At 55.5% G+C, this 23,055-nt stretch overlaps 1 protein-coding gene across 3 annotated transcripts in view; it reads right to left on the reverse strand.

The window, feature by feature from the left end:
* PGAP2 (post-GPI attachment to proteins 2) overlaps positions 1-23,055 on the reverse strand; it is a 40,915-nt gene that overhangs the window by 4,546 nt on the left and 13,314 nt on the right. For 2 of the 3 annotated variants that reach the window (XM_073333162.2, XM_073333172.2), the window contains exons 4-5: positions 18,057-18,163; positions 395-503 (exon numbers count right to left, since the gene is read on the reverse strand). In XM_073333162.2, the coding sequence (XP_073189263.1) occupies positions 395-503; positions 18,057-18,163 (216 nt within the window). The remainder of the gene's footprint in view (positions 1-394; positions 504-18,056; positions 18,164-23,055) is intronic. The other variant, XM_078851878.1, reaches the window with a different exon arrangement.

Consider the following 23,055-nt stretch of genomic DNA (forward strand, 5'->3'; position numbering starts at 1 on the left):
TGTTAGCCGAGCCTCTGGCACTACGGGGGCTGAAGCTTGGTAGCAAGACGTTCTCATTTCTCGAGAAGCCCGTTCCTGCCCAGCCCAGCGGGAAGCCGTTACTTTCTGATGGCCATTCGGGGAACGGCGGATCTCTGTCCATAATCTAGCAGGCATGTGTCTCCAGCACCACACCCACTGCAAAACCCAGCAATGCTGGCAGCCTTCCCAGAAAGCCAAGGCCTGAGTGGGAGCTGGAGGAGACTGATGGTATCCAGAAGGGGTCAGCAGGAGGGGGCAGACGCACGCTAGCAGGGAAGCAAAGGGAAACCAGCCCCTGCCGTGTCTGCTCTTTGACTGATTCAGGAGAAGGTTGTGATACGGGGCCCAGCGGTTGGGTCCTCAGGGACCTTACCTCCGGCCTCGCAGTACCAATTGTGGCGGAAGTAGATGCACACGGCCAAGGAGAACGTGACGAGGTTAAAGAGGAAGAGCAGCAGCTTCCACTTGTAGGACTTGCACTCCTGAAAGAGACCGACAGGACAAGGTCTGACCCCCAGAAGCTGGGTTAGAGGAGTAACCCCCTCCCCTTCCCGTACCCTTCCAAGAGGCCGCGGCCTGGACCTCCCAGCCCGAGCCTGCAGAGGCGAGGTCCTTAGCCCCTGGAAATGGCCCGAACTGCACGGTTCACACGGCAACCCCCACATCACCTCTCGGCAGAGCCCAGGCATGATAGTGCAGCTGACACTCATTAGAACAGTGCCCCCAAGTGGTGGCAACTAAGCTCCCATAAATGGCACAGAAAGCTACCCACACAAACAAGAAGAGCCATCTCCCTCAGCGCTGTGTCCCTGCTAATTCTCTGCCATCTTCCCCAGCTGCGCACCCCTAGACTCCTGTAACAGTCATCATCCTTCTGGGCAAGGATGAATCCAACGCCACCGACCAATTATCTTGCTGCCTTACAATGTACAAGGAACACAATTTTCAAATAGGTGAAGAACAATTTTTCCTTTGCGGCTGCGCCGGGAGCTGGAGCTCAGGGCGCTGTTTCACCGGTGATCGCCGATCCAGAAAGAGGGGTGCTCTCGCAGCGAGCTAGGCATTCCTAAGGGTAACCTCAGCTCTGACACTGGCACATCGTGTAGCCTTGGGGAAGTCATTTAACCTCCCTGTGAAGTGGATATAATACTAATCAATGGGCGGGTGCGTGTCTATGTGCAGGTCATTGGCCTCTGCAGGAAGGAATCAGGCTGCTCAACCATGTGTCATAGGCCCTATACTACCAACAGGTAAAATAGATTCTCCATTAGCTCCATGGGTTGGTGCCTGTGCTTTTGGAGCGAGAGTTCGCGTGCCCCCGCAAAGTCGCGTGACCACAGCACGCCTCGCAGTGAGGAGCGGAAATCCTGCTGGACGTGCCCATGGATGGTACAATGCTCACCCCCCCCGCTCCCACTTTGGCTATCGGCGCCCCCACTGCCGGATCCTACCCCTCCCGGCCTGGCTCCCTCTGCGTTGAGCACCAGCCAAGGCGCAGGGGGTTCACCAGAACAAAGCAGGCAGCCGCCGCCGCGCCTCCCCCGGAGCTGTGCCCCGCTCGCTTGCCGCTGGGGCAGGGAGGAGGAGGAGGAAACCACACCAAGGAGCAGAGCTGGGGCGGGTGCAGAACCGAAGGCATTTCGCAAGCAGCACAAAGTGCTGGGGCGGGCTCCTCCTCCACCCCGGAGCGTGGCCCCACCGAGCCAGCCTGGCTGAGCTACTGGCCAAACGGGGGAAAGCCCCTGAGGAAGGGCTGGGGCCACGGCTGCTCCATAGGGGGTCTGCGTCCCCCTGACCCACACAGGCAGAATCTCCGGGGGGGTCGCAGCCTGACTGCTCCAGGACCCTCTAGCTCCACTGGTAGCCTGCAGACCCAAGTAACTGGCCACGTTCCCCAGAACACGGGGTCCAGCCTGCCAGGCTGTGAAAGGCGCGGCCACGGGAAACGTGGGCAAGCTGGAGCAGCCCCAAGGTCCATCCCGGCCTCCTGGCTCCCTCAGTGGCAGCTCCAGACACATCAGAGAGCCATGGACCCGCCTGTCCGCAGGGCACCTCCCTGAGGTGAGGTGGAGGTGAGCTTATGCCTGAAGCAGCCAGGTCAGGCAGGTGGGGGGATGCTGCCTCTCCTTGGGCAGTGAGAACCCCCCCCCCCCAATTTTCCCATCTTTCTCCCCTCACTGCTCCCTTCCCCCTGAGATCCAGCTGCAGCTCTCTCCTCCCTCTCACGCTGCCCAGGGGGGACCCAGACCCAAGACACTAGGCAAAGGAAACAGGAAACACTTCAGCCTGCCGGCCCCCCCGGCTCAGCCTTGCTGATGGACGAAGGCATGTGGCGGGGCGGGGGATAGAGTCAGACGGGGCGCTGAGGAGGGGGCTGCTTGCACCTTTCAGAACCTGCTTCTGGACAGCTGTCACCGCGAGGGGGCTGGACACTGGCCGGCCAGGAAGCCTGGGTCAGGCCAGTTGGAAAGGGGACACACACCGGAGCCACAGATGTGTTTTATTCCTGCTTCTCAGCAGTGGGAGGGGATTTTCCTCCTTTCTGAGGTTTCCAGCAGGGCAGAAACTCCAAGTCATGGGGCCTGCTGAGAAGTAGGAACATTCAAATCACAGCATCAGAGTTTCCATGACCCCACCGAAAGCGCGGTAGATGCTGCCAGCCGCTCTCAACACACAAACAGGTGACGCCGGGGAGGAAAACCCCCAGAGGAAGGTTGGGCTTGTGGTTAATGTACTGGCTGGGGACTCCAGGGACCTGAGTTCAACACCCTGGTCTGGCACAGACTCCCTGTGTGACCTTTGGCCTGTCACATTCTCTCTCAGTGACCTAGCTCCTTAATGATCTTTCCTTAATGATTCAGACTTCTGGGGCTGTCTCTAATTGTCCATACAGCACCCAGGGCAACGGGTTCCCCATAGCTCCAGGGGAGGCTAAGATGTCACTAATTCCTGCATCACCTCCACAATGCACTGTGCTGGTTTTGCTAGGCAAAAGAATCACAGGAAAAATACTGGGCCAAACATAAGCGCTGCTAGAACCGGGCTCACTACTTCTTTGGCCCTCCCGTGAGTCCTTCCAAGAAAAGAAGGAAATAGGAGAGAAGTTCCATAGCTTACCTAAGGTGGACGGCAGAAATCCAGGTTGCCCCACTCTGGCTGGTGCCCAGCCCTAACCTGTAGGCCGCACTACTTCCCACCCCCACACTCACATCTGCTAGGTTCCCCCCCACCACCCACACCCGAGCCTGCTACTCGGGGGGGGGGGGTGGGGGGTGGAAGATGCTATAAAATTGGACTCAGGCTGCTCCCCATCATTGGGAACGAGAGCGCTTCCCCGCCCCCCCGAGGAATTACAAAGATCCCCCAAATCCGGGCCTACTGCCCGAGGACACATTCCCCTAGCAGCAGGGCTGGGGAGGAGGATGGACTATTTCATTTGAAATGAACTGTCGCAGAACGGGGGGGGGGGGGGGGGGGCAGATCATCTGAGTGCCAGGACCTCATGTGAAATAACAGTGAGCAATCCAAGCAGCAATCTATTATGTAAAACTTCACACAGGAAAAAGCAGGTCACAAGCCACCTTGTTTTCATACAGGCCCCTCTGGCAGCGGAAACATGACTTTTCTGTAGGCTAGCAGCAAGAACAAACAACTGATGGCTCATTGGTGCGCTCATTAACTCAGCAGCAGCTCTTAGCTCTTTGATCCCAAGCCTGGCAGCCTCTGTGCTGCACAGGGACTGTGGCTTCACCCTTCCGACCAGCAGAACCCGAAGCTTTCCAAAGGCACGCGCTGCTTTTTAAAAGATTTCAGGTGCTTTACTCTCCTCCTTGGGGACTTCTGCTTCTCAAGGCATGACAAGGCTAAGATCTAAAGGCCAGGGCTTCGATCTAAAAGGCCACTCAGTCTGTACCAAGCATCAGGGATGCTTTAACTCTTGATCTCACAACAGCCAGGGAAAGACACACCAGCTGGGAAGTTTCTCTAGCCAGCAGACGTTTCCGTCCCTGGGGCTTTAGCCAGGTGACTTTACTAGCTCTGCAGCCATGTCAGATCCAGTCTGGCCAGTACTTGGACGAGAGGGACCCCCAAGAAAAGCCCAGGAGCAGCAGGAAATGGTGACTCTGAGTCAAGGGGTCTCCAAGTAGCAAATCAGCCCCCAGCAGAGGGGATGAAAGACCCAGGCTGGCTGGAGATGCCATTTTCCCAGAGGAGATATACAGCCAGAACCCTGAAACCCTGCCGCCACTCAAGCTCCCAGTGCACTTCCCCTAAGAGTTGGCAGCTTAGCTCCAGCGTCCTGGTCAAACGGCAGCTCCGGCGATTCCGTTCTGCCACCCAACATTTCCTCTGTCATTTCAATTAGACGAGTCAGCCTGCAGATCCCGTCCTATAACCTGCCGTGTAGCATTGCCACGTCCCACCCCAGAAGCCGCTGCATCCTAGTGTGTGTGTGTGTGTGGGGGGGGGGGGGCGGCCAATCCCTGCTTACACAGTCTGGGAAGCATTTAAGGATCTTTCTGGACAACAGGTGCATTTACTCCGACAGGAGGTACAAGCTTCTTCCTCAGTGGCCCAGACCTTGTAGAGATCTCACAGCATCCAGCCATTTTAATACTCTCAGGAGAGCCGCTATGGACTGTAACAACATCACACACGGGCTCCTGAACCCCAGGGCTGGGTAGCTCAGCCAGCTGACACTCCTGAGGGCCGCCCGTCCTGGACAGCCTGCATGGGGCACCAGGCTGCCGAATGGCTTTGGGCTGGTCCGCACCGGCCGCGGCGTTACCAAATAACTCTGCCTTGGGCAGAGCCTTTGTAATTATCTGCTCACATCTGGGACCCTGGGTCGGGCTGGGCCCAGCTCCGAGACTCACATTTCCGGAGGGGGGAGCGTGGAATCTAACTCAGATCCCTGGGACAGGGCCATTGTAGTGCAGCTGGGCGGCGCGAGATGCATAGGAGCAATTTGGGAAGGATCAATGGCCCTTTGGTTATCATGAGATCTAGATTCAAGCCCTGGCTCTGCTTCAGTCTCCCTGGGAGACTCTGGACAAGTTCCTAAGGGTCTGTCTACACTGCATCGTACACCCAGGTCTGTGGGACCTGGTCTTGTGGACTAGGTGTGTCCACGCCTGTGCTTGAGCGTCCACACTGCACTGTAAACCCGGGTCTCACAGTCGTGCTAACGTCCACACCGCACTACATAGACCCTCAGAGTCGGGTCTGAAGCTCAGGCTGTGTCGACACTGCAAAGTGCCAGGGCTTGCACCTGAGTGAGAGCAGGACTCAGGCTTTGATCCACCCACAAGTAGGGTCCCAGAACTCATTACTCCTGGAGGAATTCTGCGCTACTGCGCATGTGCAGAATTTATTTCCTGTGCAGATTTCTTTGCTTCCCCGCAGAAAAATGACTTTCTGATGGGGAAGCAAAGGGAAGCCACAAGAGCGGTCATACGATCATCCCCACCAGTATGTTTTAGGTGCCCAGGGCAGTTGGTAGAGAGGTAAATCACTGTGGTGTACGGGGTGGGACTGGAGAAGACCCGGCTGGTGGCTCTCACCCTGCGCCAGGCTCAGTAGCTAGTCCTGGCTGGGCTGGAGGGGACGGGACTTCCTCTTCCCCTGCACAGCATCTGGGGCCATGTCAGACCCACCCTGATTTCTCCCCCGGCTGTAGGAAGCTCTGCAAACTCACATCCCCACCCCTTGTGCACCTATCGCTCCTCAGTTGTAGGGGGAGAGGTCCCTGTACAGGGAGCTACTGCCCCATCCACCCAACCCCTGTGCATCCAGACCCCCTCATACCCAGACCCTCCCGCCAAGCTTCACCCTTCCACACCCAGAACCCCCCCCCCGACGAACCCCACTCCCGCTGCACCTGGACCACCCCAAGCCACACGCATCCGGATCCCCACCCTACTGAGCTCCACTCCCCCAGCATCTGGAACCTCCCATAGAGTCCCCCACACCCAGACTCCCCCGCCCCCAGTTGAACCCCAACCATCTTCACCTGGACTCCCCTGCAGAGTCCCATTACTGTTGCACCCAGAACTCCCCAACAAGCCCCTGTGCATCCAGATCCGCCCCTCCCCCGCACCTCAATCCCCCCCTGAGCTGCCCGCACCCAGATTGCCCCACACAGAACCCTCTCAACCCTCACCTGGATCCCCCCTGCACTAAGCCCCTTCACACTTGGATCCTGCCTTGCTAAGCCTGCCTGCCTGCACCTTGCATGGAGGGGCAGGGCTCTGGGGTGTTTCTGGGGCAGGCCCGGTCCTTGCGCTGTGTCAGGGTTGGGTGCAGCCTCACTACTGAGTCTGTGTCCCGGTGGGGAGCTGCAGTGTGATCTCCCACCTCTGTGCAGCCAGTGGCCTGTGCTCCCCAATGCCATGCTGGAGCCTCCACATTTATTTGCAAATAAATTTATTTGCTCTGATCCTGTCGCCTTGGGGGAACTGCTCCCCCGGGGACTTTGCTTGGGGAGCTGCATGGCAGAAAGGCCCTGGCTGAGAGCACGGTCTGGAAGAGTGAGGGCCAGAATGCGGACAGTGGCGGGGTCAGGGCTGCTGGGTGGATCAGCAGCCACTTCCAGGGAGGCACACAGGGGCTGAACCCTCCACTGGCATGGGTGGCATCAGCAGCACGCTCCCCTCGCTTCCCGGAGGGCTCTGATGCTCCTGGTGATCACGGAGCCCGGAGCCCAGCTGGCTTCAGCCTCTGCTGAAGGCTCGGCCCACAGTGCTGGCTGCTCCGGATGCTGCAGCTGGAAACTGCAGGAAGTCAAACTCGCTCAGTCAGTCATTTCAGCTTCCCACTTTCCCCCTGGGCAGACGGCAGGGAGCGGTGCTGGGCACTGGCCCCCACCGGGCCAGATCACTGTCCCAGGCAGCTGCCCTGGTGCAGCGGCTGTAGGTACCACACGTGTCTCTGGCCCAGGAAACCACGGCCAAGTATATTTAGTCCAGCTGTTTGCACACCTCGAGCTGAGGCGTGATTCCCATGCACTCAGGAGTTAGTCAGCAGCAAGAGAGCAGACAGCTTCCTCCCCCGGCCCACAAAACCACAGCCCCTCAGCCACGTGGCTCCCTTCCAGCGAGCGCGAAGCCCCCGGGCTACCTGCCCCTCTGCACCAGGCTGGACAGGACAACGGGAAGCCCAGTGCTGTGTCGTGCCGACCCCTGGCGGCCCCAGTGTCATCTCAATCCCCATCAACCCCTTGGGCCTTTAAACCTGCAGAGACAGTGCACCGCAGTGTGGACTGCTCCCGTTTCACCTCTGAGCCATCCCAGAGCTCCTCAGCTCTCTCCCTCCAGTCAAACTCTTCCGGGGACCTTCTTGGAGTTCCTACCCCTAGATCTCCGCCTGGAAACATCCCTCTGGCGGGAACTTCAGGATCCTAGAGGCATTTGGCTGAGCGCTACACGCTTCAGCTCTGTCTCCAGCTCGGTTTGTGTCTGTGCTTTCTGCACCGGCTCCCATGTGGTGAACGTGAGGACAAATACAGCTCCAGTGCTGAGAATTTCGGGGGGGGCGGTATTTATAGCTGGCTCATCTCAGTGACCAGCAGCAACGCCGCGGGCTGCACTTGCTGCGTAGTGGCTGAAGTGTTAGCACACCCCCGAGTTTGGGTGACCTCGTCCATGGTTCTGATACAGATTCACAGCTCCCATAGGCCATACGGGTGTGAACAGAGCGACCCTCCGTTTGCTCCCTCTTATGTGACAAGTACTATAAAAATGCCCGTGGAAGACTGATCCTTTGTATCATGCCCCTTTCTGCTGAGCTCAGGGCCGCCCAGAAATGCATTTTAAAGGCTACAAATAATTCATCTCACACACATTTCTCTACCTCTAGATTTGGACGTACAGTGCAGCTTTCATCAAAGCCCTTTGCAAACTCAGCCAGAGCGTTTAGGAACTGCTTCACCCACCACAGAAATGCAGCCACCTCTGGGGCCCAGCTTGGGCGCTGTTGAAGGACTCCACAGTCACATTGCAGAACGGTAAGGGAATAAGACAACGAACGGGGAAAGCAGGAGTCAGTTTAGCTAGCCGGATGGCACTGCAGTTTGGCCAGGACACCAGGGTTAACACGCAGCAACTCTCGTGTCTTGGTTTGGTCTCTCTCTGACACAAGGCACCACCCCCATCACACTGAGGCGCTAGATACAATTTGGGGGGCTCCCGGTCAGGGGGCTCAGCTGGAATCAGCGCCCAGAGGGCGTGGCTGCAGCCCAGGGAATGCCGAAGAGCAGAGTGGTCTTTCAGCTCCCCTTGACGCTGCACAGAGTCCTGCTAACCGAGCTGGAATCAGAGGCTCATTAGCCAGAAGCCGGTGGGAGGTTTTGCAGCAGGAAGTGCAGAGCGCGGAGAGGCCGGCTGCTCGGGAAGAGGGGAAATGTGTTTCCATGGGCAGCGCCACACGCAAACTGGATCGAGCGCGTCTGACTGTACTGCCAGTTCGCGCCGTAGGGGAAAGCCAGGCTCGGCGGGGGGCTGCAGCGGACACACGCCGTGAAACTCGGGAAAGACTTGGGAAAATGCAGATGCTGGCCCAGAACTCCGGGCAGGGGACAGAGGGGGATGGATGGCTCCAAACTGGTCCGCTCCCTGCCCTGGTCTCTCCTTTATTCAGCCCATTCTCTGCCTCCCTCGTTCTCTCTGCACCGCCCCACACCTGGCCTGCTCTCTCTTTTCCTCCCCACAGTGGAGCTTTCCTTGCTAGTTTGCTCATTACTGGCGGCCTTGTAACTGGAAACTGAACTCTGGTGGTTGGCGTTTCTACTTCCCCATTACAAAGTCTCTCCCCAGCGCCTTCCTGCCCTTGCTCAAAGACGGTTGCAACATGAGCAGTGATCAGCGCAATGCTTTTGCAAGACTTCAGATTCCTGTCGGGGCCACACATGCGTACACACAAACACCCATACACGGTGCAAACCCCTGCGGAACGAGGGGCGTTGGACCCCCCCAAGTGCAAACCCCAGCATAACCAGCGTTGTACCCCCCAAGTGCAAACCCCAGCATAACCAGGGATGTTATATCTTGCCCCCCACACACACAGTGCAAACCCCTGCATAACCAGTGGTGTTGTGTCCCTCCCCCTCATCCCCCAAGTGCAAAGCCCTACAAAAACAGTGGTGGTGTACCTCGCCCCCCCAGTACAAATCCCTACATCACCAGTGGTGTTGTACCCTCTTACAGCAGCACTGAAATTGGCCCCCAGCACATGGGATACGGGACCTGGAGTAGACCCTAATGGCCATTCCTAACCCTGCTCCACCCTTCCAGGTCTCGCTTACCTGTCCCCCACCCCAAGCGTCCACGTACAACATCAAGGAAATGCCTTTATTCAGTGCCAAGTCTCTCTCTTGTGCCTTCCAGCTGCATGGAGGAGAATTGCCGCTGGTCTGCCAGCCCTGGGCAGCATGGTGCCCACTGCGTGATGCTTGGCAAAGGGGGCAGGTTCCAGGCGCTGCCCCGGGAATCTGACCCCAGAACCTCGGTGCTTTCTGGGGCCTTCGCTGCCATTCTGGAGTTCCCTGCTCAGTTCTCTTGAAGGAGAAGCGGTGCAAAAAGCCTTGGCCCTGACCAGTTGTGGCCTCCCCTGCGTCAGGAGGTGGTTTATGTTAAAATCCCAGTCGGGGCTCCCGAAGGCAGCGGAGAGAAGTGCCCCAAGAACCAATGGCTGGACGTTAATGTCAGGCAACGTTAAACGAGAAATAAGGCCCCGACTTTTCATAGTCAGGGAAATTCACCCTGGGAACAAAGTCGCCCGGGAAGGGGCGAAGTCTCCATCTCACGCCTGTCTCTGGAAGTTGCACGAGCCACACCCGAGCCACTGGGCGCAAGGCCGGGGTAACTGGCGGAGAGTCTATGGCCAATGGGGGGGTCAGACAGGGGCCCAGCGGATTCCCAAGCAAATGGTGCCTCGGAACTGGCTCATAACTGGAACGGCCTGGGGCCGCTGGGCACAGGAGGAGGATTTCTAAGTGCGAGGGGGTGGGGCTGGGTTCGAATACTTCCTTGGAGTCCCAAATGGGCTTGCTGTGGGCACATCCAGCCCTTCCCTCCTGCAGGGAGCTCAGCACCTCCCCCCTTCAACCGTTGCTACTAGCTGGTTCTGCCACCCTGCATCCCCCCGGAGCTCTGTCCCCCCCCCCAGCAGGCCCTCCTGATGCCCAGCCTGCTGCTCCTGCCCAGATCGCTGGTGGAGGCCAGAAGCCAGGGCAGAAACCCGCCTCTGCAGCCCCTTGGGGTGGGGGAAGAGAAGAAGGGAGCCCGATGGTGGCCCCGAGTTTGCAGCCAGGAAAGCAGCGCTGCCGTCAGGATGTGGGGCCACTTTCCTGGCACAAGGAGACTGTCTGGGTTTTTCCCCCAGAATCTCCCACGGTCAGAATTTCCTACCAGGTCAGCAGCTGCCGCCCCAACTTCTCTCTAATCAGTGCTGAGACTGGCAGTTCCAGCCCCGGCACGAACGGCACAGCCAGGAAGGGAGGAGGATGTGGCCCCACCACCGATGGGCTCTCCAGCTGAGCCGAGCCCTCCCGCCCCCTGCAAAATATCCTGCATGTCGCAAGAGCCGGGCCCAAGCCCCAGGTTCCAAGCATTTGGCTGGCACTGGCTCGGAGAGGCCAGCCGAGATTGGGAGAAAGATTCCAGCGTGGCCCCCCCCGCCCCCCGGGCATGGCAGTGCCAGGAGCAGCTCGGTCTAGGCTGCGTGCTGAATTGAATGCCCTGCTCCTGGGAGCCAGCCAAAAGAAGTGCCCAATGGCCTCTCATTCCAGCACGGCCCCCGGGACAGACCCCTGCCCCAGGACATCAGGCAGCGCACCGGCCCCCGCAGGCGCCCAAGGATAAGATGCCACCTGCTGACGAACTCATAGTACGTGTAAGAGCATGAGTTCGATCCAGTTTTGGCTGGGGAGATCTGTAGGCCTGGGAGGTTTTCTGGGATCCTGTTAGCTAAGCCTGCAGGCTGGGGGGGCAGGTGGGGAGGGGAAGGGGGAGGAGGTTCCTCCCATCAAAATCAAGGTCATCCCAGGAAAACACACCAAGCAATAGGACAGAAACCCCAGGAGATTCGCATTGCTCAGGCCAGACAGGGCCTGTGAGACTGTGGATGGGCTTTCCAGTGTTGCAACGCCCCCTGCTGGTCTCGGGTGGTTCTGCGGTGCCTGTCCTCAGTTTCCCTCCTCCCACAAGCTCCTCAATACATGAGGAAGGACGGTCACCGAACAGCATCCTGTCTCGGGGACTGCATTGTTACCATCCTGCAACTGAAAACCAGGCTCTCTGCCCAGACCCTCGCTGGGGGCACAGCTTCTCCTTCAGGAGGTCCCCAGCTCAACAGAGCCCCTAGGCTGTCCCCCGGCTCTCTCCCCTTTAGAACTGGAGGTTACCCAGCCCCCCTCTGCCCCCTCTAAACTTCCAGGCTGCTCCTTGAAGGCTTACCAGCCTCCTTCTCTCGGAGCCCAGCCAGCTAGCCCAAGCTCCTGGCCCTCACTGCCCTGCTGAGTTCTCAGCTCTGTTTCCTAACTCCCCCCGCCCCCTCGAGCTGGGGTCAGTGATGATCATTAAAGCTGCCCGATCCTTTCAGCCCTAGGTCGGCGGCCACAGGCAGGGCTGAGCCCCGCTTTCCTCCAAGGGCCGGCCAGCCTGCGACCGAGACCGTCTCCCAGCCAGGGCTCTCTGCTGCACAAACAGATCAGTGTAGTGACGATGACGCCCAGTATGGGAAGGCCTGCACAGGTTCCAGCAGTTCCCACCGCTACGCGCTCCGGGGCGAACGGAAACCCTGACCCATTTATTTCAGATACATTTCACCTGCGACGAGCCAGCTGCCCCTCTCCCCACGTCACAGCGCCACCTCCTGGCGCCCAGTGTTAACGGCAGCCAGCTAGCCCCGGGCGAGCGTCGCTGGAAGGAGGCGTGGCAGAGAAGCAAGTGCGTGTCCGGGGGCTAGCGCGGGAGACCAGCGGTCCGGAGATCTGGATTCAGACTCTGGCTCTGGGGGACCTTGGGCAAGATGCTTAACCTCTGTGAGCCGCGGCGTCCCTATCTGCTGAGCAGGGGTAACGAGGCCGTTCTACCTCGGAAGGAAGCTGCAAGGCTGAAGCATCAGCGTCTGCAAAATGCCTTGAGATGCTCAGGTGGGAGGGGGGCGGAGAAGGGCAGGAGAGACCTTTAAGCCAACTGAGCAGCTGCCCCCCATGCATCCTGTCTGGCCCCGAGGTGCGACTCCAGCTTCCCCCCCGTCCGCAGAACCGCTGCCCGGAAAGGGAGAGGAAGTGGCGCTGGTGAGAGCGAGGTCCCTGCTGTCAGCACGCTCAGCCGTGGCACCCACAGGGAGCACATTCCACAGCCAGCCCAGAGGACAATGCCTCTTGGTGTTGAGCCCGGAGTAACGCACATCCCCTGGGTCTGACTGAGCACCCACCGGAGCTCGGAGCATCCTGCCAGCAGGGCTGGAGTCCTGCAGACCTTAGGAGCAGATTTCTAGACCTCTCTAAGTGGAGGAACTGAAGCCAAAAGCTTTAGGTCTTTGCGGCAGGCCTCAAGCGCACCCTTCAGAGGCTGCTGCTAGATACTACAGTGATGGGCATGACAGGACAACGACGGTCATGGACCATGAGCACAGCCGGGGCCCAAACGCAGGCCAAGAGCATGTCTTTGTAAGGTTACGTTTGTGGAAAGATCTGGGCAGGCCTGGCCTCGCTATGGCTGGGGGTGTCCCCAGAGGGTTGCACGGCACATCACACCTACACGTGCGCACAGAGAATAAGCAACCTGCTCTGCCAACCAGAGGCATGTAGGCAGCCCTAGCGTATCCCCGAGGGTACGGCCACTTGGGTGTTGCCAGAGGTCATGGCAGAAGCTCTGGTTACGAGGACTGGAGATGGACAATGACTAAGACACCACTGGGCTCTCAGGAATAAGGAGACACGATTCTGAACTCCTTTGGTCCTGAGTTCTTCCCCCGAGGAGGGAATGAGAGGTGTAAAAGAGAGGGGTAGATGAGGGGCGAGGGAGAAGGATCAGGAGTGGTGTAAGGAATGCCATCATCCCCACCATGCACATACACGGGGAGAGCAGCATAAGCCACCTCCCACCGAGTTTCCTAATCTTCTCGGAAGGACCTAATGAAACGGCCGATTGGGTGACTTGGCAGATTCAGGTTTCACAATGTGGGCTTTGGAGGAGCAGCCCTGCCAGGTGGGCACAGCCACCTGCAGGCAGGGTTAACACTGGGCAACACCCTGGTTAGACCAGGGTAGCGCCCGGATGAGATGTTACCTGGGGACGCTGAAAACCTGGGTTGGATTCACAGACTATCGGCCAACAAAAGCGATGTTCGGTGGCAATGAAGGCTGCGGCTGGACGCCCCATGCATTCCTTTCCCCCATTATATTGCTACAAAACTGTCCATAACACACTTCGACGCTTTGTAAGACTTCTGCTGCCATCTCGAACAGAAAAAAACCAGGATGTTCCCCAGCATCAGCAACCGTACACTCTCATGCAAACCCTGGACAGATCTGAATTCCTGGTCTCCTTCCCAGCTTAGAGAATTTCCCCCAAGGCTACAAGGATCTCTCTCTCTCTCTCATTTTTTTCACCCCAGAAGCGAGAAGTGGTGTTTATGCCGGGGCTGATTTGTCATCACATTACAATCTGATGCCTTTACCTCGATGCACGTGTTTTCTATTATGGTTAAAAGTTATAACATGCTCTATAGACCAACACTCCCGATGTTCAGGGACTCCCAACCATCGAATCGGAGAAACATAGGGCTGCCAGGGATTCCAGAGGTCATCTAGTCCAGTGATTTGCAACCTTTGTGGGCTCAGGACCCATTTGTAAAATGGCCTGTCACCACCCACTCAATAGCCACAGTGCAAAAAGTATCTGGCTTACTAAGTATTTCTTACCCACGATATAGAACGCACACATTAACGTAGCACGTACTAGATACATGCACTACGTACTGCAGCTCCTGTCCCGCGGGGCTGTGCTCCCCGCTCTTGGCCTCGTGACCTCTGGGGTTGGCCTCGTGCCACTCAGCTTTGGCCCGGCCCCCCTGACAGTGCCACTCATTCATATTTGGCCCAGCTGGCCCTGCGCCATGACGATGGAGGGGTGGCTGGGCCAAACCTGAGTGGTGCCAGGACCCAGTGCACCAGGTCGCAATGGGGAGCTGAGCCCTGACGGCTGTGGGGCAGGGGGGCTCTGCAGCACCCCCAGGGCCTCCCACGTAACCCTTTGACACACCATGGTGACCCAGTTTTAAGTTGCGACTCAGGGGTTGAGAAACCCTGATCTAGTCCATCCCCCTGCGCCGAGGTGGGATTAAGTATACCTAGAGCATCCCTGACAGATGGTACCATCAGGCAACCTGCAGCCAACCCTAACCGATGGGAGCTTTAGTCCTCACTAGCTGGAGCTTTGTTCTTCAAGCACTCGCTTGAAATGAGTCAGCTAAAACAGTCGCGTCATTTGGAAAACCTCTGCCAATATGCAGGTGAGAGTCCGAGAGGGGTGTTGCAGGAGGAGGTGGCCCGTTCAGGGTGTTAGATGGGATTATTTCACCTGGGCGCAGTGAGCCCACCTCCCTGGTAGGGGGTTGCGAGTCCAAGATCTGCTGAAGCTGTGCGCAATGGCCTTACGGGGGCCTGCGTACCATGTGACAAGTGGCCACCCGAAGACCATGTGACTTGTCAACTCTCCATGGACTCAAGGCACCATTTCCCACCACAGGCAGATGCTGGTTTCTAAGGCCTGGTCTACACTATGCGGTGAGGTTGATGTAAGCTGCCTTGCATTAACCTAGCTGTGGAAGCGTCTTCACTTAAGAACAGCCATACTGGATCAGACCAAAGGTCCATCTAGCCCAGCATCCTGTCTCTGACGGTGGCCAATGCCAGGTGTCCCAGAGGGAATGAACAGGTAATCATCAAGTGATCCATCCCGTGTCGCCCATTCCCAGCTTCTGGCAAACAGAGACTAGAGATACCTTCCTTGCCCATCCTGGTTAATAGCCATTGATGGACCTATCCTCCATGAACTTATCTAGTTCTTTTTTGAACTCTGTTATAGTCTTGGTCTTCACAACATCCTCTGGCAAGGAGTTCCACAGGTTGACTGTGCGTTGTGTGAAGCAATACTTCCTTTTATTTGTTTTAAACCTGCTGCCTATTAATTTCATTGGGTGACCCCTAGTTCTTGTGTTGTGAGGAGTAAATCACACTTCCTGATTTACTTTCTCCACACCTGTCACGATTTTATAGACCGCTATCATATCCCCCCCTTAGTCGTCTCTTTTCCAAGCTGAAAAGTCCCGGTCTTATTAATCTCTCCCACTGACGTAAGTGCCTCTCTATGCCGACTTAATACCACCACCTCCCCGAGCAGCACAGAGTCATGGTGGACATGTCATCAGGTCGATGCAGTGTCAGTGGAGAGCCGTGTTGCTTACAGCGACTGTCACTGGCTTGCAGGAGCCACCCCGCAATGCCTCACCCTGAGAGTACAACCGATACCAGCGTGACCGGTGAGGACATGCACCGCTGACGCAAGACGCCAAGCACGCGCGCGATTTAGTAAGCGTGGTGGCTGTGCGCTGACGTACGGTAAGTCGACATAATTTTTTAGTGCAGACCCGGCCTAAGCCTTTGTCGATTTCCCTGCTGGGTGAAAGGGGTCAGGCTGACAGCCCCGGAGCCCGAAGGCGCCTACTTTGCAGCTGTAGCGCAAGCTTCTCCTGCGGTCAGCATGCCTCAGCGGAGACCGGGACCCAGAGGGAAGGGCTGAATTCCTGGGCATATCTCCAGGTCTGTCTGCCCTGCAGCTGAGGCTGCCAACCACAGGGCAATCTGTGAGCAGGATTTCTGGGATGGGGTGTGACCTTAGGAGTGTACTATAATACCTCATTGGAAGGTGACACAGGGCCAGAAAGAGTTAATTAACTCACAGACTGACCTGACCCATGGCCGAACCTTAAAGACTGGCTAGGAAGATATGTAAATGAACAGAGCTTTGAAATGCAAGCTGGCATTGTTAGAGATAGAAGGGTAGCTGTTTGCTCACGTCTTGTGATGTAAGCAAACAAGTCTTGTCTGTTATTATAGCTTTGATTCAAAGATCAAAAAAGGATTATTAACATTTATGATGACACTTGAGTGAAATAGCATTATTGTCTATATGTCGCTTTGAAGGTTGTGATAAACTGTAAAGGAACTGTTTAATGGATAAATTACACTATGCTAAAAGCCAGGGTGTTTGGGAGACAGAAGATTAAGCTTATTCTCTCAGACCAAGAGGCTGCTGGAAAATGTATAAAAACCCGGGGACATGATCCTATTTTATCTCAGATCTGCTTGGGGTTTCAAGAGGGGGAAACCTTAAGCCACAATAATTGAGATCCCCCGTCACTGGCTTGAGTCACCCTGAATATGGACATTGGACTATAACCTATGGACTATTTCTAAAAGGACTTTTGGCAACTACAAGCTCATCTCTGCTATGTATCTGAACCTTAAGAATTGAATTCAAGTCTGTATGTGTACTGATCTTTTAACCAACACATGCTCTCTTTTCTTTTTTAATAAATTTTAGTTTAGTTAATAAGAATTGACTATAAGCGTGTATTTTGGGTAAGATCTAAGTTATAATTGGAGCTGGGTGTGTGGCTGATCCTTTGGGGCTGGAAGAACCTTTCCTTTTATAGGATGAGATAAGATTTTCAGTAATTATCATCATATCTGATGTGTGTGTCTGGAGGGAGGCCTGAGGCTGGGCGCTTTAAGGGAACTGCATTATTTGGACTTCTGAGTAACCAGTGAGGTACTATAGAAGCAGTTTTGTGCTGGCTTGGTAAATCTAAGTACTGGAATATCCACCAGCGTTTGGGATTTGTCTGCCCCGTTCTGTTTGCAGCTCACCCTAATTGAGTGACCTCAGCTGGCTCCCATTGTCACATGGGGCATCTGTCCAGTGGGCACCAGAGGGAGAAGGGAAACAGGAAGATGCCAGCAGGAGCTGGGGAGTTAGGGAGCACTGAGATCCAGAAGGATCTGGGAACATGCAAAGGCTTAGCCTAAAAAATAAAGAGCCTAAAAGCTGGAGCCCACAGGCTAGCGAACAAAGCTCCTCTAGTGCTCCCGAACCAGCATTTGCCATCCCACTACTCAAACAACCCAACGCAGGTTAAACTATCAGCATGCTGGAAACCAGCAGCCCGACTCTCTCCAGAGCAGGGAGTGGAAGTAGGAGCCTGTCCAGTGCTTGGAGCAGTGGACTGAGAGTCAGGACTCCTGTGTTCGATTTCTGACTTGCTATATGACAGAGGAGTCACTTAACCCCTTCGTGCCACAGTTTACCAGCCGAGAAAAATGGGACTAACCCCTCTTTGCAGGGCGCTGAGAGGATTACAGAGGGACAGTAAATAGCTTGGAGATCTTGGAGGGAAGGCTTACAGCTGTGCAAAATATTTTAATGTAGAAAAACTAGTGTGGCTAATATCGCCCTCTGCTGGTGTGTATTAATAATGAAATGAATTCCTTTCCAGTTTGCTTGCAAGACCAGATGCCTTCACTCTTCCACAAAACACGAGCTCCCAGCCCGCAAGGCAACCAAGCAACCAGAGTCCCGATTCCAAAGCAGGCGCTCCATCAACCAAGCGTACTGGGTCAGGGAAAGCAGGGTCACAGAAGAGGCCTTAACCAGCTACTGGTTTTGGTTCCAACTCTAACCCCGGCACACGGTTTCGGAGAAGCAAGTAGGAAATCAAAGCCTTCAGAGCTGCTTGTGTGCCGATAAATGCTCAATTCCTTTTGGTTAACTGGCCCGTCACACGTTTTTCAGTCATCACCTTTCCCCTTGGTCTGTTTCACCCCCTAAAGTCGCTCCGACATCCTGCCCCATCGCGGCGCTTTCATGCTCACGAGAGACAGACACGAAGCCCTCCGCCCCCAGCTGTGCGCCCCCAGCCCACCCAAGAGAAGAGCAGTGACAGTAGAAAAGGGAAGGTTACTGTACCTCGGGACTTACTGTGTTTTTCTTAGTCATCCGCCACAGAATGCAAGTCAGGAGCATGTGGCCCAGGGCCGAGGTGATAAAGAGGATGAAGGCGTTTTCGTGGATTGCTGCATCGACAAGAAAACAGGTTTCCCGTTAATGCGGAGCATGGAAATGAGCCAAAGGGAGCTGCCTGAGGAATGCTGGGGAGGCCACAGCAAGGAGAAGGCAGAGTGCATTACAAGGCCCCTGCTGAGAGGCTTGGAGGAGCTGGGTCACTACTGCCTAGTAGTGACCCGGGACCCAAAGCTCTGGGGCTCTATTCATGGTGCTGCCGCTAACAAGCTGGGGAATCAGGGGCCAGCCATGTGACGTCACTCCACTGCCTTTTTGGGGCGTGCTCTCAGTGTGCACGGAGCAGGAAAGAGAGCACCCCCCCAGGGCTTAGAACAGTGGTGGGCAAACTACGGCCTGGGGGCCACATCCGACCCTCCATACGGTTTAAACCGGCCCTCGAACTCTTGCTGGGGAGCAGCGTCTAGGGCTTGTCCTGCTCCTGCGCTCCAGCCAGGGAGCGGGGTTGGAGGGTGCTCCGGGCACGTATGCTGAGTTTCCCGGAAACAGCAGAATGTCCCCCCTCTGGCTCCTACGCATTGGGGCAGCCAGGGGGCTGCGTGTGCTGCCCCTGCCCCAAGCGCCACCCCTGCATCTCCCATTGGTCGGGAACTGCGGCTAATGGGAGCTGTAGGGGCGGTGCCTGCAGACAGGGCAGCACGCAGAGTCAGCTGGCCGCACCTCCGCATAGGAGCCAGAAAGGGGAAATGCTGCTGCTTCCAGGAGCTGCTTCAGGTAAGCGCCACCTGGAGCCTCCACCCCTGCCCCAGCCCTGACCCCTCTCCCGCACCCAACCCCCTCCCCCAGCTCACAGTCCCCTCCCGCACGCTGAACACCTCATTTCTGGCCCCACCCCAGAGCCCTCACCCCCCCATGCCCCAACCCCCTTGCGCCAGCCCTGATCCCCCTCCCGCCCTCTGAACCCCTTGGCCCCAGCCTGGAGCACCCTCCTACACCCTAAATCCCTCATCCCCAGCCTCACCCCAGAGCCCGCACCTCCGGCCAGAGCCTTTCCCTTCCCGCCCCCCAACCCTCTGCCCCAGCCCGGAGCCCCCTCCTGCACCCTGAACTCCTCATTTCTGGCCCCAGCCAGAGCCTTCACGCCTCCTGTACCCCAACCCCAATTTCGTGAGCATTCACAGCCCACCATATAATTTTCATACCAAGATGTGGCCCTCGGGCCAAAAAGTTTGCCCACCCTGGCTTATAATGTGGCTTTGGGGCAGGGTGTAATCTGAGCACAGGAATCAGCTGAGTGACACCAATTCTTATGCAAAGGGGCCGGGGGGGGGGGGGGGGGGAGGAGGTTTGACAACGAGGCTGCTTGGTGGTGTCATTGTCCCCATCTATACAGCAGGGACAATGTCACTCCCCTCCTCGCAGGGGGAATGGGAGGCCGTATTCTCTCATGTGCATAAAGCCTGTTCACAGCCTGAACTGGAAGGGGCCAGACGAGGCCAAAGGGTCATTACCGGATGACTGCCCTGCACCTTTGCATTTAGCCTGACATGCTTTACAGACGTGCAAACCTGGAAAACAGGTCAGTGTCATTATCTCCATTCTACAGATGGGGAAACTGGGGCACAGAGATGTTAGGTCACTTCCACAGTGAGTCAGTGGCAGAACTAGGAAGAGAAGCCTCGTCTCCGGGCTCCCAACCCCTTGATCTAACCACCAGACAGACAATGAGCAGTTATTATTCTTGTTAATAATAGCGAGACTCCCTCTGGGTAACTGACTGCACATAGATTCTGAGTCAGGACAGAGATGTAACCTCTGACCTCTTTAGAGGAACGTTGCCAATCCGGGCAGAGGAACTAAAGGTGTTCTCACTCCCATTAGAGAAGCCCGTGTGATTCTGGGTGGGTCATTTTAAAATAAATGGTTCAAATTAAGAAAAAAGATCACAACCCTTTCCCCACAAACTTATCCACCAAGCAGCTTCTGCAGCCTTGCACTTACAAGCAACCCTACAATAACAAAAGAACGTAGGTGTCTTATTTCAGGGTAAAAGAAGTCTGGCACGGGGTGGTAATAAACAGCGAATTCATCGTGAAGAATAACCTTGGAGATCCCTTGCCAGAGACTGTCAAAGGAAGCCTGTTTTCGTTTCAGTGGAAACAAGGGAGTTGGTCAATGCTAAGGTCGTCAGCCCATAATAACGGGGCTGGGAGAACTGGTATGAACTGTTCCCCAAACCTTGCTCACATATGCAATGCGCTCCCAGGACTTCCAGTCCAATACTCACAATGCGCTCTGGACAAGCCACAGAGGACGTAAGATTTGGGGGGAATGTCTGTCTCAGGGGTTCTGCAGCGGATGGAGACTGACTGAGCCCTCAAGGGAATCTTTTAATGTGGTGGGCGAGCCTGTTCAGAAGGTTACTGGTGGCACGTCCAGCCACACGGAGGCCTCAAGGAAGCAAAGGCATCAATGCGCTTTGGGGCACCAGAATCCATCTATGAGTCACTGAACTCTTTGGAAAAAGAACAGGAGGACTAGTGGCACCTTAGAGACTAACCAATTTATTTGAGCATAAGCTTTCGTGAGCTACAGCTCACTTCATCGGATGAACTCTTTGGGGCATTCGCCCGTCCCAGTGCCTTGAGGACCAGACACTGATGCACTGTGTTGGTAAGTTGGGGAGGGAGTTCTAGGGAATAGCACAGTTTACATCAGGGTGGCTGCTTGCCCCAGGATAACCCGCGCATCAGTGAAGATCAGGGAGGGGAACACTCAGACCCATTCTCACGCCTTTATACCTTCTTTCTCAACCATTTTTCCCCAAACTTGGCAAATCCCCTGCTCCCCATTTCAGGAACTCGCCAGCTCTGAAGGCCTAAATCTAAATAGCTTCCTCCCGTCCTTGGAAGAGGAGCACAGCGAACAGGGCTAGCGTGACAAGCCCTGTATCCAGAGACCAGGAGCTGCAGCAATGCGAGCTTCCTATTCATCATCCATGTAATGCACATCAAACCTGGCCTGGGCAAGGTGCCTGCAGGGTTGAGAGGGGCGGTCAGTTTCCAGGGCCCATTCAGGCCTTGGCCCTCTGCAGAGGCTTCCAGCAAGAGGGCCAATTAACGCCTCATTTTGGAGGTGTTTGTTACCTGGGTCCTTGCCCACAATGCACTGCACTGAGATCCAACCAACCCATTTCAGATAGGCCACCTAACAGCCATCAGGAGGTAAGGACTTTCTGTCACTGCCACCTGGAGCTAGATTCAGACTTCTGACCTAGGGATGACATAAACAGGCTCATTGCAATATTTCAGCAGTCGATTTGCAAATGCCAACTCGTTACCCCTTACGCTGAACAATCTATCCCAACTCATATTTAGCTCACACGCTCCGATTTCCTTCCCCAGACCTGGAAAAGACCTCTGTGTAGCTCAAAAGCTTGTATCTTCCACCAACAGAACATTAGAACGGCCACACTGGGTCAGACCAAAGGTCCATCTAGCCCAGTGTCCTGTCTTCTGACAGTGGCCAGTGCCAGGTGCCCCAGAGGGAATGAACAGAACAGGGAATCATCAAGTGACCCATCCCCTGTCACCCATTCCCAGCGTCTGGCAAACAGAGGTTAGGGACACCATCCCTGTCCATCCTGGATAACAGCCATTGATGGACCTATCCTCCATAAACAGATCTAATTCTTTTTTGAACCCTGTTATAGTCTTGGCCTTTACAGCATCCTCCAGCAAAGAGTTCCACATTGTGCATTGTGTAAAGAGAAAAGGAGGACTTGTGGCACCTTAGAGACTAACCAATTTATTAGAGCATAAGCTTTCGTGAGCTACAGCTCACTTCATCAGATGCATATCGTGGAAACTGCAGCAGACTTTATATATACACAGAGAATATGAACCAATACCTCCTCCCACCCCACTGTCCTGCTGGTAATAGCTTATCTAAAGTGATCATCAGGTGGGCCATTTCCAGCACAAATCCAGGTTTTCTCACCCTCCACCCCCCCCACACAAATTCACTCTCCTGCTGGTGATAGCCCATCCAAAGTGACAACTCTTTACACAATGTGCATGACAATCAAGTTGGGCTATTTCCTGCACAAATCCAGGTTTTCTCACATCCCCCCCATCCCCATACACACACAAACTCACTCTCCTGCTGGTAATAGCTCATCCAAACTGACCACTCTTCAAGTTAAAATCCAAGTTAAACCAGAACATCGGGGGGGGGGGGGGGGGATAGGAGAAAACAAGAGGAAACAGGCTACCTTGCATAATGACTTAGCCACTCCAAGTCTCTATTTAAGCCTAAATTAATAGTATCCAATTTGCAAATGAATTCCAATTCAGCAGTTTCTCGCTGGAGTCTGGATTTGAAGTTTTTTTGTTTTAAGATAGCGACCTTCATGTCTGTGACTGCGTGACCAGAGAGATTGAAGTGTTCTCCGACTGGTTTATGAATGTTATAATTCTTGACATCTGATTTGTGTCCATTTATTCTTTTACGTAGAGACTGTCCAGTTCGACCAATGTACATGGCAGAGGGGCATTGCTGGCACATGATGGCATATATCACATTGGTGGATGTGCAGGTGAACGAGCCTCTGATAGTGTGGCTGATGTGATTAGGCCCTGTGATGGTGTCCCCTGAATAGATATGTGGGCACAATTGGCAACGGGCTTTGTTGCAAGGATAAGTTCCTGGGTTAGTGGTTCTGTTGTGTGGTATGTGGTTGTTGGTGAGTATTTGCTTCAGGTTGCGGGGCTGTCTGTAGGCAAGGACTGGCCTGTCTCCCAAGATTTGTGAGAGTGTTGGGTCATCCTTCATTGTGTGAAGCTGGTACAGTAAAATCTATTACCTCAACTACTCTGTCTCTTTCGTATCCTGGGACTAACCTGGCTACAACACTTCAAACAAATACATTGATGCGACAGACGGT

Source organism: Lepidochelys kempii, chromosome 1 (assembly GCF_965140285.1).
Source record: "Lepidochelys kempii isolate rLepKem1 chromosome 1, rLepKem1.hap1, whole genome shotgun sequence".
NCBI lineage: Eukaryota > Metazoa > Chordata > Testudines > Cheloniidae > Lepidochelys > Lepidochelys kempii.